We start from the raw sequence: 14,586 nt of genomic DNA, 5'->3' as shown, positions 1-14,586 counted from the left end.
TTACACGGGCATGCCAATCAATCGATGAAATCAAAGGCCTCTCATTTTTCAAGTTAAAGAGATAGGCTAATAACAATAAGCCAACGAACTCTCTCTCAATCAAAAACAGTGGCCAACAGTACGCCACAGAGGCGTCCCCGAACCGAGCCGTTTAGCCGTACTTAAATGGTTTGGCAGTTCAGCTCGGCCTGAGTTTTCTTAACCACTTTGAGCTCGGTTCTGTTCTGGCTTGAGCCCAGCTCAAACCAACTTAACCATTTACAAATTTAATCTTTTTTTTATTCTTGCATTTTTAGAGATGTTGATTTCAAGCTTAAACCTGTTTAGGGTTCTATTTGGTTCAAATTTGAAATCTTCTAAATCGGTTATGCCCAAACCGAATCTTTGTCAATTCCTAGACCACTCAACCGCCATTCTATGCAAACCATCCATCCCTACTTCCCATGTATCCTAAACCTCACTCGCCTAACCTTCAACGCATGTGTACCTCCTATCCTCATTGCTTGCACTTGGAACACTGTAAGCCATACAAGCCGTATAAAAAAAGAAGTCTCAAGAAGCTCAAGAAAAATAATCAAGTATGGTTCAAACTCCTTCTGCACATCCCCGTTATACACAAATATTCAACTTTACCTATTTTCAATTAATATTATTTTACTTGACATGGTGCTCATGAGTGTTAGTCGAACGTGTCGCCCATCATTAGAAATAGTTCAATGGCTGTATTTCAATGATAAACTACTCTTTCTCTTTATTGGCTTTATGCAATGCTATTTCTCTTATACAACGATCACTTTTTTATATTTCTCTTACATAATGGATACCTAGGTATTTTTTTCCATTTTTCCATTTTCTACCATTTTTTTCTCTTACATAATGTATAATCAATGTAGAATTCATGTTCTTAAGGCTAAAATTCAACAAATTAAAATGAGACAAGAATAACCCATACATCAAGGAGGATACAAGATGTAATATGAGGAATCATAACACAAATTTGCCACTTTTTAACAATCATATAGGCAATAACCTCAAGGAGCAAAACAATGCAACAAAGAAACTAGCAATTAGAAACTATTCAATTCAATCTAGTTTAGGAGCCACAAACACTTTGTCCTATCGATTTCTCACATTAATAATAACCAAGCATGAAGAGGCCCAGTTAAGGTAGGATTGTAGTGCCTAAAATTGCCTACCTCTATGTATGAAGAAGATAATGAACCAAATGTCATCTAACAGCGTTGTACCACTTACTGATTCCTAAGAGAAACTAGGGAGTGGATGCAAATAATTTCTTGGAAGCATTACTTTTAAGGCATATCCCATAAGAGTGTATCATCATCAATCATCCAATAAGATGTACTTTATGTAGTTATCAAGATGAAAACTATGCAACCTTGTTAATCGATTGCTTCTGAAATAGCACATTGGATTGTCAGAAAACAATTTCCACTTATATCAACATCTTATCCAAACTAACTATTTGGCTTGTTCCATTTATTAGCAACACACCTAAAGCATCAAGATTTCAAAGAGCTTTAATTCAATCAAATTCACCAATATAAAAAATGGGCCTTTTTAGAATTGAAATGCTCTTTCACTAATAAGGTGTTTAAAATATAACCAATTTTGGGAAGTCAAATTCAATAGGAATAGTACTCTTATAAAAAGATGACTCCTCTCAGAGTTGGGAATGTTTAGGAGCATTTCATATTCTGTCAGAAATTCCTTCACAATAACAACCGTTCCAATCCAACCATAAAAGTCTTATTAAAAATTTGCACCCAACCTGAGAAGTAGCCGTATACCCCGTTGATGATTAGCGAAATTGTTATGTTTCCCACATAGTATTGAACACTCTGGACGCCCACATTTTGAATATTATAGTTATTGCAGAAAAAGTTGGAACCCGTGTATTATTAAACAGAGAACTGTCAATCAAGTAGGCAATCTCTGTTCCGCAAATAAGCATTACACAGGAATGCCATGGCTAGCTATTTTTGTCACCTTCTTGGTCAAACCATCTCTTTGTTGTTTAGCCACTGCAGCCAATGATGCCACCTGAAATTTCACATTGAAACCTCTTGAAAACTTACAAACACAACAAAACAAAATCTTGTTTGCCATATGTGAGTGAATCTTGAATCATCATTCATCCTTTTCCTTATGCACATGGAGCAACTGTGTATCAACGTTCCAGCGCTTATGGAGCATGAGATTTATCAAGTGATGTTCTTTGCCCAAAGAAACTTTAAATGTTGCTGAAAGTGTTGAATCATCATTCATCCTTTTCCTTATGCACATGGAGCAACTGTGTATCAATGTTCCAGCGCTTATGGAGCATGAGATTTATCAAGTGATGTTCTTTGCCCAAAGAAACTTTAAATGTTGCTGAAAGTGTAATTGGCATCTGCCGAAAGTGGACATGATCAAACAGGGAAATGTTTTCTTATTCTTTATAAAAACACAAACCTGAGCCCGAAATAATAGAACATCTCGACCTGGTAAATCCCTCAGATTTTCCATCAGACCTAGACAGGTTAGGCAAAATTTCAATGATCAAGCAAACATAGCATGATATAGGACATCTAGTTGCATAAGCTAGCCGAACAAAAGCAACTTTGGTAAACCTTTAGCTTGTTTCTCTGTCCTACAAATTGAAGTCACAAGGTTGCTGATCTGGATCCCCACTTTCCTAACATATTGAGGTTTGGAAAACAAGGCACATTAATAAGGACCTGAGGTACTCATTATTTGCAGAACAATAAATTCATATCTAAAACAACAAGCTCCTCCAACTCAACATACTTCAGTTTCGTTCTTCCTCGAAGAAGTTCATCTTCTGCAAGTGTCGTCCTTTCCTTGTTGAAAGAAAAAAAACATGAATAAGTATGAAACCAACTGCTACTTTCCAACATAAGTTACATGTGTGCTGAATTGAACCTCTAGTTTTTTGCTTTCATTTTTCAGGAGCTCTATAGATTGCCGAAGTTCTTTCACTTTTTTCTCAGTGTTTACATAACGTGACTGCACAGGTAAAACATGTTAGGATCAAAGACTAAACTCTTTTAGAAGACAACAACGACAACGACAAATATGGATAGAAAAAACTGGAACCATATAGACAGATTCAAAATGCAGATATTCTATTAATGCATCAAGACGTTAAACTAACTTTTTGCGTGCAATAACATGATAGAAGAAAGTTCTGACACTCTTCTCATGCCACTCTGTTTTCTGACTTTGGCAGGAAAATCAAAGATCCAGCTCAACTTGAGTATTGTTGCTTATGTAAAAGAACCACAATATGCCTCCCCCCCCCCCCCCCCCCCATAATTCAGTAAAGAGTAGAGGCATGCCAAGGGGAAAGAAATCAATTATAGGTTCTGCAGGACAAATGTATAGCCAATTTATTGAGTTGTAGCTTCCAGAAAGAAACCTCTTCACTTTGAAACCGCCCAATTGTATATCGAAACAGAAGTCTTCTTGGTCCTGTGGTGTTGAAAATTCCACCTTAAGTCCAGAACAAATAAACTTGATTAACAATCTAAACATATGAATAACTTTAGTACCCTGACTTACGTTTCATAGCAAGAATGCCCACACCAGCCATCAAACTGTATGTAATTCCTGGATGATCGCTAGCAATTTGGAGTCCCTCTGTCTTGAAAAATACATTTTTAAGCAAAAATAAACACTTCAGAAAGAATGGCACAGTGTCCCCCTCCATCATTATCAACAATTGAGGGTAGAAAATATTTGCTGCTCACAAATTTAGACAAGCATGGAATTTTGGTATGCATTTTATCATTAGCGTCCCCTAAAATGCTGGTAGAATTATAAACCATATCCCTAAATTTAGTTCCAATGAACTTCTTCCCCCATCTGGGTTCTAGTTAAATCGCTAAAAAGTTCGAACAAAAGAAAAGTAGATACTATCCCAAAAGCAAAAAGGGGTAACAAATGCAAACATGTACACAACACATATCCAATCTTCGCCTCTTTGATGTCCATTACCCCAGTTCATGGGTGTTGATGTTCATCAACAATACCATGCATACCCCAACAAAAAACCACAGCCGTAGCCCATCCCTATACCAAGTCATTAAATTCTAAAGAGTGATGGAGACACAAAAGAAGAACAATGCATCATCCAGAGTAAATATCTCAGGCACATATTGTAATTTCTTAAAAAAAACAAAAATGCGTCTTGTTTTGGAAATCAATTCTTGACTTCAATTTCTCTACATAATATTCATGAATATACTAGGTTTAGAATTCAGTTCTAAGTTACACTGCAATCCAGAAGTCTGGTCCCTTAGGCATCCAGTGTTACAGGTAGGATTAAGCCCTAATCTAGGAAATGTGGGAGTAGAAGAGTGGAGTAACCCACCAATTCCAACTCTTATTGTTATAACGATAATGTAGTTCTGAAATCAATATCAAGCAGAAAAATACCATGTGTAACTATGTTTGTATTGTAGCTAGAATTTCGTTATTACAACAATAGCAAAGGAAACACACATAATTAAAGAAATGCTTCTGACAAGCACGTTTTTATCAGTTATCATTACAACATTGGGAAACAAACATAATTAAAAAAATGCATATGGATATCATCGAGTGTATTAGTAATACATGTAGAAGAAATGCCATGAGTTGAAAAAATAAGGTAAAGGCAACATCCAGAATATCCAAGTTTTATTACAGAATCTCAAAAGAATGTTCAAAATGTCAAACTATACACAACAAGAGAATGAGAGACTGCACCTAGATATGCAACTAATAAACTTATGACCACCCTAAGGTTACAACTTCTAAAGATAAAACAGAAAAAAAACACAAACTAATAATCATATCTATCATACAATACATTAATCCAGAAAAGAAAAAATCTAACATCTATTAAAGCTAGGATTAAAATCTAGCCTGGAACTAAGAACCGAGAATGAAAACCAGAAAAATCAAATTTTACCTTTCAAATTTCCAAAAACAGCATCCTCATACTGGCCATAAGCAGATTGCAATGTTTTGAAATAACCCTGCACATATTCAGAAGAACAAGTTCAGCAATTGACAAGTAGAAACCAGGAATTTGGGTTCCACAGCTCATGATTAACATAACAGAGGTTGCAATCGTAGTCCAGATACCAGCATACAGAGGAAAATCATGAAAAAGGAACTACTATGATCTGCTTCAAATTTGATCATTTCAATATTTCAGTTGTACCTACGTTCTTCTGTAGGGTTTATGCAGAGAGTAGATCAAATTAAAAGGTACACATGCAGATGTAAGTAAAATGGAGCCTCTGAGAGACACATGAAAGAAGGGAAAACCTGAAAACAAGATGAAGACCAAAACACAAAAGAGGTTGCATCGACATAGAAAAAAGCCATAAGATTAGTGTCTGCAATGCTCATGATAGATTCCTTGGAGAGGCAAGCCACACTTTCAGTATCAAAAAATACATTGGCTGGCAGATGATTAGGCTGCCACCCTTATTACAGAAAAGATGGCACAGAATAAGAGGTAATGAGGGTTTTACCCTGAAAACCTCCCATATAAAGGATCTTCATGACTTCCATTAGCTGAAGGCAGTGCTGATGAAGTATCTTGAGAAGATATTTTATAAGACAGTCTACCAGATTCTGATTCATCTCAATCTTTACGAGCCGAATCAAGTCATCCTCAATCACATCATGAATGTAGTGGTATTGGATATCTATGTGCTTTGTCTGTGTATGAAATATAGAGTTCTTTGTCAAACATATGGCAATTTGAATGTCACAGTGTAAGATTGGAACTTGCTATGGGAATCCAAGATCCATAATAAGGTAAGGTAAATAAATGGCTTTCTTGGAAGCCTTTGTACCTAAGATCCTTTTTAGCCGTGAGTTCCATGAAATGTCTCCTCCTGCAAGAGTGAATATGTATCCACTTATAGAATTCTGAATATCCACATTGCCAGCCATGGCGGAATCATAGTAGCAATGGGTTAGATTCCCTTTGCCATTATATACACACTTTGCCTTAGTACTGGAAGATACCTGATTATGAATTTGACAGCAGCCTAATGGATCTACCTAAGTACATGAATTTGCTCACCAGTCCGTTTACATGTGCGATACTTTGACGTGTTGCTACCAAAACGTACATCAATGATCCACAAGTTGAAGCATATGGAGCAGTCGACATTTCTTCTGATGTCACATCAGTAATGTGGCAATATATCTTTCAACACTTCTCTTGAGACCCTTCATAGAGAATGCATATTTGAGTTTACTTTCTAGTTCATACAGAGTTTTGTCATGTTTTTTTGCAATCAACATGTCATCAATGTACAAATTAGTTTGATAGGTCTGCCATCTTTATCCTTGTTTTTCTAGAGCCAATGACATGTGTAACTACTAATGAAACCTTGAGAGAGCTTGAAAGAGCGATTGGTTCCCGTAAATACTCCATTTGAGTTTGCACACGAAATGCTCCATCCCTAGGATTATAAATCATTCTTCTCGCTTCACATATGGCTCCTCATTCAGTTCTCCATGAAGAAAGGCTGTTTTTACATCCATCTGATACAGCTCCCGATTCTGCAATTGCCATAAGTGTAGTCATCTTGACTATTGTCTACCAAAAACTTGAAAGTCGACTCCCTGAGTTTGTGTATACCATTTGGCTACTAATTGAGCCTCATACTTGGGTTGACTATCACAACTCTTTATCTTTACACTCACTTAGGCAATTCAACAAGATCCCAAGTCATGTTTATGTGGTCTCCTCTTGCATAGCCACCTCCTACTTAATTGGAATTTTACATATCCTAGCCTCTTTGAGTGTGGGTGTCTCTCCCTCACTCTATAAGAACCTGATGCCATGCTAATGCACGTCCAATCCATGTGTGTATGCAAATGCATCCAAGGTTTTGAATAATATTTTTAGATAGAGAAAAAATAGAGCCAGGAGGAAGCCTTGTTGGAATTTATTTTCCCTCTTTCACTTCAGTGCCCTTATATAGGGTTTCCTGTGCAATCAATCCTAAGCATGTGCTGTGGCTAGGCGCACATACTTTAGGCTTCCCATGCACTAAGGCTAAGCATGTGTCATGACTTGCCACACAAGCTTCAGGTTGCTTTAAGTATTCCGTTTTACAATATTCTTTATATAGTTTCCTACAATGAAACTTTTCAACACAGTTGCTATTCTATTTGTATTTACATTGCTTCATAATTTGGCGATACAAGTTTTGAATCATATCCTCTCCAATTACACCTTGTACAAATAATGCTGATTAATTTTATATATTATTCTTTCATACACTCCTATTGTAACAGGAACCTATCCTTGGTTTAGAAACAGTTCACATTGTGCATTGTAGGCAACATGACACGATAGAAGGATGGAGAATACAGTCGCATTGGACACCTGGGTCATGTGGATGTTTGAGCATAATGATCTATATTTTCTGGAATTGGATCCGGATCTGCTAAAATCTTACCTTGCTGCAGCTTAGAATGTGCCATTAGCATATTTTATTGATTGTTGCTCTGCATCTTTAGGGTCCACAATCTGCTCTCCATCTTCTAGCAAGAGACTTGCATGTTTGTAGGCTTCAACCTGTTGCCAATCTCCTGGGGTGCCATGTCTGGGTCCATTCTTGCTGAATTTAACCTTTTTATTTGGTTTTCAGGCATCCATATTTTTAGCAGCTTTGCATCATTAAACAATACCTCAGCTTGACTACTTTTCTAAACTGTGGTAACAAAAATATCCCATTTCAACTGCCTCATTGTATCCAAGGAAGTTGCCCTTGATGGATCTAACATTCAACTTGCTCCTTAGCTCTTGCTGATGTGAGCATTCAACAAATTATTCCCAAAGATGCAAAGATGATCATATAAGGCAAATCTGCCAAACGAAAACTCTTCCAATATGCCACCTTTAAGTGAATTGTGTAGAAACCAATTAAAAATGTGTACTGTAGTTTGTGAAGAACCTCAACAAGAGAGAGATTAGCCAGACAACATACATCACACTTGTTCACATAAAGTTTTATTATACCTTTCAACTATGCCATTTAAGGTTGGATTATATGAAACTATAAGTTCTCTTTTAATCCAATTTTTTGAACAATAATGAATGGATAGAGCACTAATGTACTAATTAGTAATCACCACTATTGTTTACAAGCACTTCAGAGTCGGTGTCGAGACTTTCTAAGCATAGAACATGCATCTGAGCATTTAAGCTCAACAGTTTTAATCTACGAGTAGGCCAAAGTAGTAGGAAAATTTAATGTATTTGCCACAGATGCAATCATTATATTTGTTAGTTTGAATCCAATTATTCTAAATATTCACCCACTCTAAATGGGAAAAACTACAAATTTCTCAATGTGCATAGGGAGTGATATTTCTTTATGACAACTACAAAACCCTCATTTCCCTGTGACTATGGATAGCAAGCAATGTGTCAAAGGGTACAACATATCATGTATAATCCAATCTTGAGGAAAGTTTCTTCCATTGGAATCTTAATAGGGATTACGATTATGCACACCATTGCATTGTGAGAATTTGGATGTGAATGGCTTCAATGTTTCCTATAATGACGGCATCACAATTGGGAAGGCATCTCAATTCCAGGCTAAGTACTTCTTCATAAGTAGAAAAACAATATAGGAAAATACGAGAAGAAACAAACCGTAATTTTTAGCTACTACATATCTATCCTCAGAGTTTTCACTGGAATAGACAAAAGAATATAAGAAGATACCATATTGGTTTCTCCAGTCCTTTGAAGACTTCCATTTTCCACATTTGAACCAGCATGATGTACTTGGAATCCCAGAGGAGATACAATAGGGTGTTCATTTATTATGTGTGGATGTTCAGCACGGATTTGTCAATGGAGATCTTGGAAAGGTGCACATCTTAATGTACTGTTTACTTTGCATTTATGAGGTTCAAACTTAACAGAGAAGTGAGGCACTAAGGATGAACTAGCAAGATGCTAAAATGTCAAATTTGGAATATTATGTTGCAAATATTAACCCCCAAAGTGGGTCCAATACACAGGATGTATCCAATCGCATCTCGATATCCCGATGAGCCTTAGCTCTCGGAGAGCCTCAACACTTCTTTGAACTCGGTCACACAAGTTAGGTGTTGAGGTAGCAGCATGGCCTCATATATGAAGATACCCAAGGTATGTGATGCAAACCTAGTGGAGGATGAATATCACTTATAATATGCTCAGCGTATAAGGTAATCTATGAGAAATATAATGATTTGTTAGATGGGCATGATAACGTGAGTGCCATACTCAAACATCCACCAAGAATGGTGAGCACACATGCATATGCATTATTTTCACATAGAGATTTTTTACTACATAGTTGTAACGCCCTTCTTAGGAAGGAGTTACACACAATATGGTATGTTGATTCGGTCCCATATGTCAAATTTGGCCTCATCATAGACTATAAAACATCTGTTCTATTCTATGGTCCCAACGCAAACAAATGAGCCAGAAACATTGCATCTGCATTTTAATGCCCCTTCTGTATAAATCCATTTCTTTTCCTAGATTTAGGTTATGACTAAAGGCTCTGTCACTCTCCACCTGACAAACATTCCCAATTCCTTACACATTTTTGCAGTACAATCCCAGAATAGAATGTGTCCTCAGTATTGAAAAAAAGGGCAAGAGCATTTGGAAATCGCTTTCTGGATTTCCCCTTTAAGAGAGTTCCTGCAAATATTCCTTCAGAGAAAGCCATGATCAAAAAATGGCTATATGAGACTCATAACCTGCTTATGATCATTTCCCAAACATAACCTAGATAGGTATGTGACATCTCATCTATGAAACGAGGAGCATTGCTCCTCTGCAAAACTAGGGATACAATGGTTCTGGTGCAACCAGGTGCTTGATCAATTATGAGCTACGGTATCTACAAAGTGTTAGAGTTTTAATTCAATTAAATGTGATGATCGTGCAAAGAGGTAGAAATGCGTCAGAAAAAATAGAAGTTTAAGATCAATTAAATCATAATGTGAGCTCTGATCAGTCACTTCCAGGAGATCTAATAACGCTAAAAAGAAAATGTGTCATCCATCCAACTATATAGTATGCCATGAGTAAATCAAAGGAATTCAAGATGAAAATCAGATCAAAAGAGAGCATCTCCAATCAGCATCTTTACCATGCAGCCCAAAGCTAAAGAAAATATCAATCTGTGTCGCAATCCAATCATGGAGGACATCATTTCACAGGTTCGGATAATTCATGGCAAGGTATTTTTACAGGATATACAGTTCAAACTTTACTCACTTCCTTTGAGATTCCTCCAGAATTAGCTTTCAAAGTTCTAACTGTGCAACGAAAACGGACGATTCGAGTTTAGAATGAGTACCTGGGGTACGTAATAAGAGGCAGAAGAACGGATGTCTGTGAGGTAAGAACGAGTTGAATGCAGGACAGTGTCTGTAGAATCAGCGACACTGCGGGTGAGCTCTTGCGCTTGAGCCACAGTGTAGGATAGCCATGGGATGCTCGAAGAAGAAGGAGAAGGAGAAGAATCAGACGTTTCGATCTCTTCCTTCGTCTGCGCCATGGAGTAGACCTAATTCAGGCTGCATCAAATATTTGAATGTACTATGCTATGTATGTATGTATGTACCATCGTATGTATGATGTATATATGTATGTATGTACGTCGATGTATGTATGTACCATGGTATTTATGATGTATGTATGTATGTGTGTATGTATGTATGTATGTATGTATGTACGTACGTACGTACGTATGTGTATGCATCAACACGTCTATTTGCTACGAAATCATAATGAGACCTGGCGAAGGAATCACGGGCACGGTCAGTGTAGGGCATGTTTCCGAGAGTGACTACGATCTGCACCATCAGATCTTTATCGCAGAAAACGTGTGATTCATTGATAACCCGTCTCTGACCAACCCTTGTCACCAGTACCCTGGCTCTGCCCCTTTTATTTTCTCTAATAACTTGGCTCTTTTGGGTAATCCGAGTACTCGGCTCCGTCAAGGGTAACCCGGGCTTATTCGAGTAACACATGTAAGCCTGCTAAAAATTTGCACAGAGTTTCAAAAACTTCCACGTCCATAAAAAACAAAATTCAGAGATCAATATCTTTGAGCTTTAGATATATAAAAACTCCACCATGAAAAAAATTTAACCATTAAAGAATCCAAAATGTTTTTTGATGATTACTTAAGAAAATTCTAGTCATGAAAAGTTTCAAATATCACAAGCTATCCAATGTTTATTTCTGAGAGCAAAAATTTATAAAATCATAGACCAAAAACCTAAAGCATAATTGAATCCATACAAAAAGTTAGAGATCATGGCTCTTGTGGGGAGGAATCAGGATGGCAAAACACAAGCACAAAATTTGAAGAAATCAACATTCAAGTTCCTTGAAGTTAAGGTCAAGCCATGACAATGCAAACACCCAACCTTCTAAGTCTCACATATTGGCAACCGCCTTTTAGCAAGACGAGCACCTTTGTTTAGTCTTTCGGCATGTGTTTTGATCTTGCGGAATGTTTAGTGTGGCTCCTCTTTTCGCACCAATCAACTACTTTTGACTAGTTGAACCTCCAGATGGCATATTGGAAGAACTCGATGCAACCATAGATGAGAGCATATGATTTCGTCAATTTGCCATGAGTTGTCGAAAACGCTCAACAATAGCCATATTCTTCACACCTGATCCTTGCTCGATCAATTGAAGTGCTTCTAACTTCATTTGTTCAGTTTTCAATGACTTTCCAGCAAGTTTCCAATGCAATTTGCTCGTGATTTGAGCTCCTATCAAAACTACAAATCATGTAATATATTGGGAGATCTCGATTCCCATGGCGTTTGGGGCAACAACCACATATAATGGCAACCCGAATTTATTTGTTTTAAATGTGGAGTCAATTGCCCAAGATAGTGTGTCCTTTATACATCATGAAGTGTCTTGAATCTTTTGCATTGAAGGGCCTAAGCATTGCTTGATATGCCAAGAAGAATTAGTTTGAAAGACCAAAAAAAATCCCAAACCTTTGCCGAGAAATATGGGAAAAAATGATGTACGTGTTCTTTGTATAAATGCTTCAGCGGATGAGAGTAGGTACATCATAGTTCGAACATTGTTTCCCAATGGGAGGTGGTTGGCTCAAATGTGTTAGGTATTGATTGGATTCTTCTCTAGTTGAAAACATGTTTCTTATTTTGTGCATCTAAGCAAAAAGTTGTACATCCCACTTTTCTTTCTGTTAATTATTGGCCAAAGAAAGTGATATTGGTGAAAATAAAAAAATGCAAATACTCAAAGTATATGTATGTATTATCATAGCCATAGGTAATCATGTTGTGTAACATTATCAAGGCTATACATATGCATGCATATATGTACAATACATAATTCTCAATATGTATATTGTGTCAATTATTAGATGTGCAAGATCTTATTAAATATTTTACTTTCCAATCTGATTTTATAATTGCATAAATATAAGCCTTCCCTTAACATGAATGCCATATTGACATAGATTGTAAAGAATTCTACAAATGCGCACCTCAAGTCTATCTCTTGAGCTTAGATAGGATACATGAAAAAGTAAATGAGATTAGCAAAAAGAGGTTGTTACCCTTTGCTAGTTTTTTTTTTTCCAAAAAAACACTACTTCGCATTAGTTAGCAAACAAAATTACATCATAGAACACCCAAAGTTCCTCTCACTAGCCCTAACTCTGGCCTTCCCACCAAAGTGGACATAGTCCCCACCTCATTTTCAACAAACGTATCCAAACAACTCCAATAACCTAATAATTTGTACCATATCTATACAGATTTATAGCACCTAGACGCTGTTGGAAACCGGAAACAGCCATCGGGGTGCTTGGTAGTTCCATTGAGGCCCTGATGATGATCTGCCCACCATAGGAGAATTACCCCATTTCAGCAAGAACTTTGATCGAGATCTTTCAGCTGCATTAGATTCCCCCTTAATTGAGTCGTATCGTCCCCGCAGCCAAGATACCAACTCAAACCAGATATTTAATAATACCTCACCGCTAGGGATCTTTTGTTGTTGAAAAACAAATTTACAACAGTTGGTCCAAATGTGCCAGACCGATAAACAAGACACCATCATCCATATCTCTTCAAAAAATTCTGAGTTAGTGCCATGTCGAACTCCAGCCCGTTGAAACACCTTGCCATCCTGCACTATAAAACCATGTCCGTGGGGGTTTAACTGTTCAGCCCAGCCTTCCCCTGTTAACTTCAGCCCTTGTACGGACCCCCATTCACTCCGAATGCTGCCACTATCCTGAGACTTCTACCACAAATGTTAATAGCCTCGCTGCAATTCCAAAAACAATGAGGAATTGATTCCAAAGGGTGTCCACAACTTTTGCATCCAGCCTCACCACCACGACACCTAAGCCACTCCCCCACCGGCATCGCTTTGTGACTAAGAAGCCACAACCAAAGCTTTATTTTTTCTGGCATATCGCGCGCCCATAGCCTCCTCCAAAACGACTTCAACCAGTCATCAGAAATGCCTTTATCCTTCCAACTATTGCGAGTTAGGCCAGCACCCATCACTTTAGAGCCAATGATTTGCCTTCCTAGCTTGGTAGTGTACTTGAAAAACCGTTCAAGTTTGTCCGTTCCCGATTTCTACCACCACACCTCTAGTGGATCCCAATCCATATCACATATGGGCTTGTTGTCAACTATCCAGAGTTTACGATCAAATTCCAGCTTCCCTGGGTCCGGGTTTACTTGCCACTTCTTACCTTCCAACATTGCCACTCGCACTGCTAACCACTGGCCATTGTCCGCCAAAGCACTTAGATTGCCCCACAAACGATACTCATTAGATGGGCACCTGCCTCGGATAATTTGTGCATCGCCCTCACCTACAAACCACCCACACCAGACCCCCTCTTCTTCATTCAGCCTAGCTAGACCATCAACAGCCTTATTTATCAAGTGGGTAACCTTTTCCAACCTACCGGTAAATCTCGGACTTCCAACCAGACCCTCCCTTCTTCTCCTTTTGAACTCCTCCCAGTCTCTTACTGAACTAACATTGTACCCTACCATTTTTCCCCATGGCAGGTATTTTTTCTGACCAAGCATCATACCATCATCACTTCGAATCCTGGGGTTCCAAAACAGAGGTTGACGGTGTTGTTCCTCCATTGTTTTTGGCTGCATTAAGACCAACCCCTCTCTTAAACTTGACCAGGCCCTCATTATGGTGCGGGCCACCCTATCCTCCATGATACTAGGTTCTTTTAACGTTAGGCCTGGACTGAACAACCACCACATCCTTGCCTTCCAAGGGCCGCCATTCCTTGGACTCCAGAGTTCAGCTCTGTCTCTAAGAAGCAATTTCCACAATTCTGGTCCAGGTTGGAGACTTCGCACCAAGAGCTTACCAAGTAAAGCCTTACTTTGGTGAACTGGATCCACCATCCCAAGTCCACCTTGACTTTTTTCCTTGATCAAACAACTCCAGGCCACTTTAGCTGAAGCAGTCTCATG

At 38.0% G+C, this 14,586-nt stretch overlaps 1 protein-coding gene across 1 annotated transcript; it reads right to left on the bottom strand.

Annotated features, from left to right (window-relative positions):
* Positions 1–1,516: 1,516 nt before the first annotated feature.
* On the bottom strand, positions 1,517–10,668 carry LOC147856361 (RGS1-HXK1-interacting protein 1-like). The gene is made up of 9 exons (XM_087329787.1): positions 10,416–10,668; positions 4,976–5,042; positions 3,583–3,660; positions 3,440–3,492; positions 2,944–3,027; positions 2,809–2,861; positions 2,631–2,695; positions 2,473–2,531; positions 1,517–2,061 (listed from the first exon to the last, which is right to left on the bottom strand). The coding sequence occupies exons 1-9, from the start codon at positions 10,614–10,616 to the stop codon at positions 1,972–1,974; spliced, it is 750 nt and encodes a 249-aa protein (XP_087185913.1). The 5' UTR covers positions 10,617–10,668; the 3' UTR covers positions 1,517–1,971.
* Positions 10,669–14,586: the final 3,918 nt, after the last annotated feature.

This window comes from Azolla caroliniana, unplaced genomic scaffold, assembly GCF_043228905.1.
Source record: "Azolla caroliniana isolate FFs.n. ecotype wild unplaced genomic scaffold, voAzoCaro1.0.p SCAF_13, whole genome shotgun sequence".
NCBI lineage: Eukaryota > Viridiplantae > Streptophyta > Polypodiopsida > Salviniales > Salviniaceae > Azolla > Azolla caroliniana.
The sequence above is the reverse complement of the archived record's forward strand: the minus strand, read 5'-3'. Positions and strand labels throughout refer to the sequence as shown.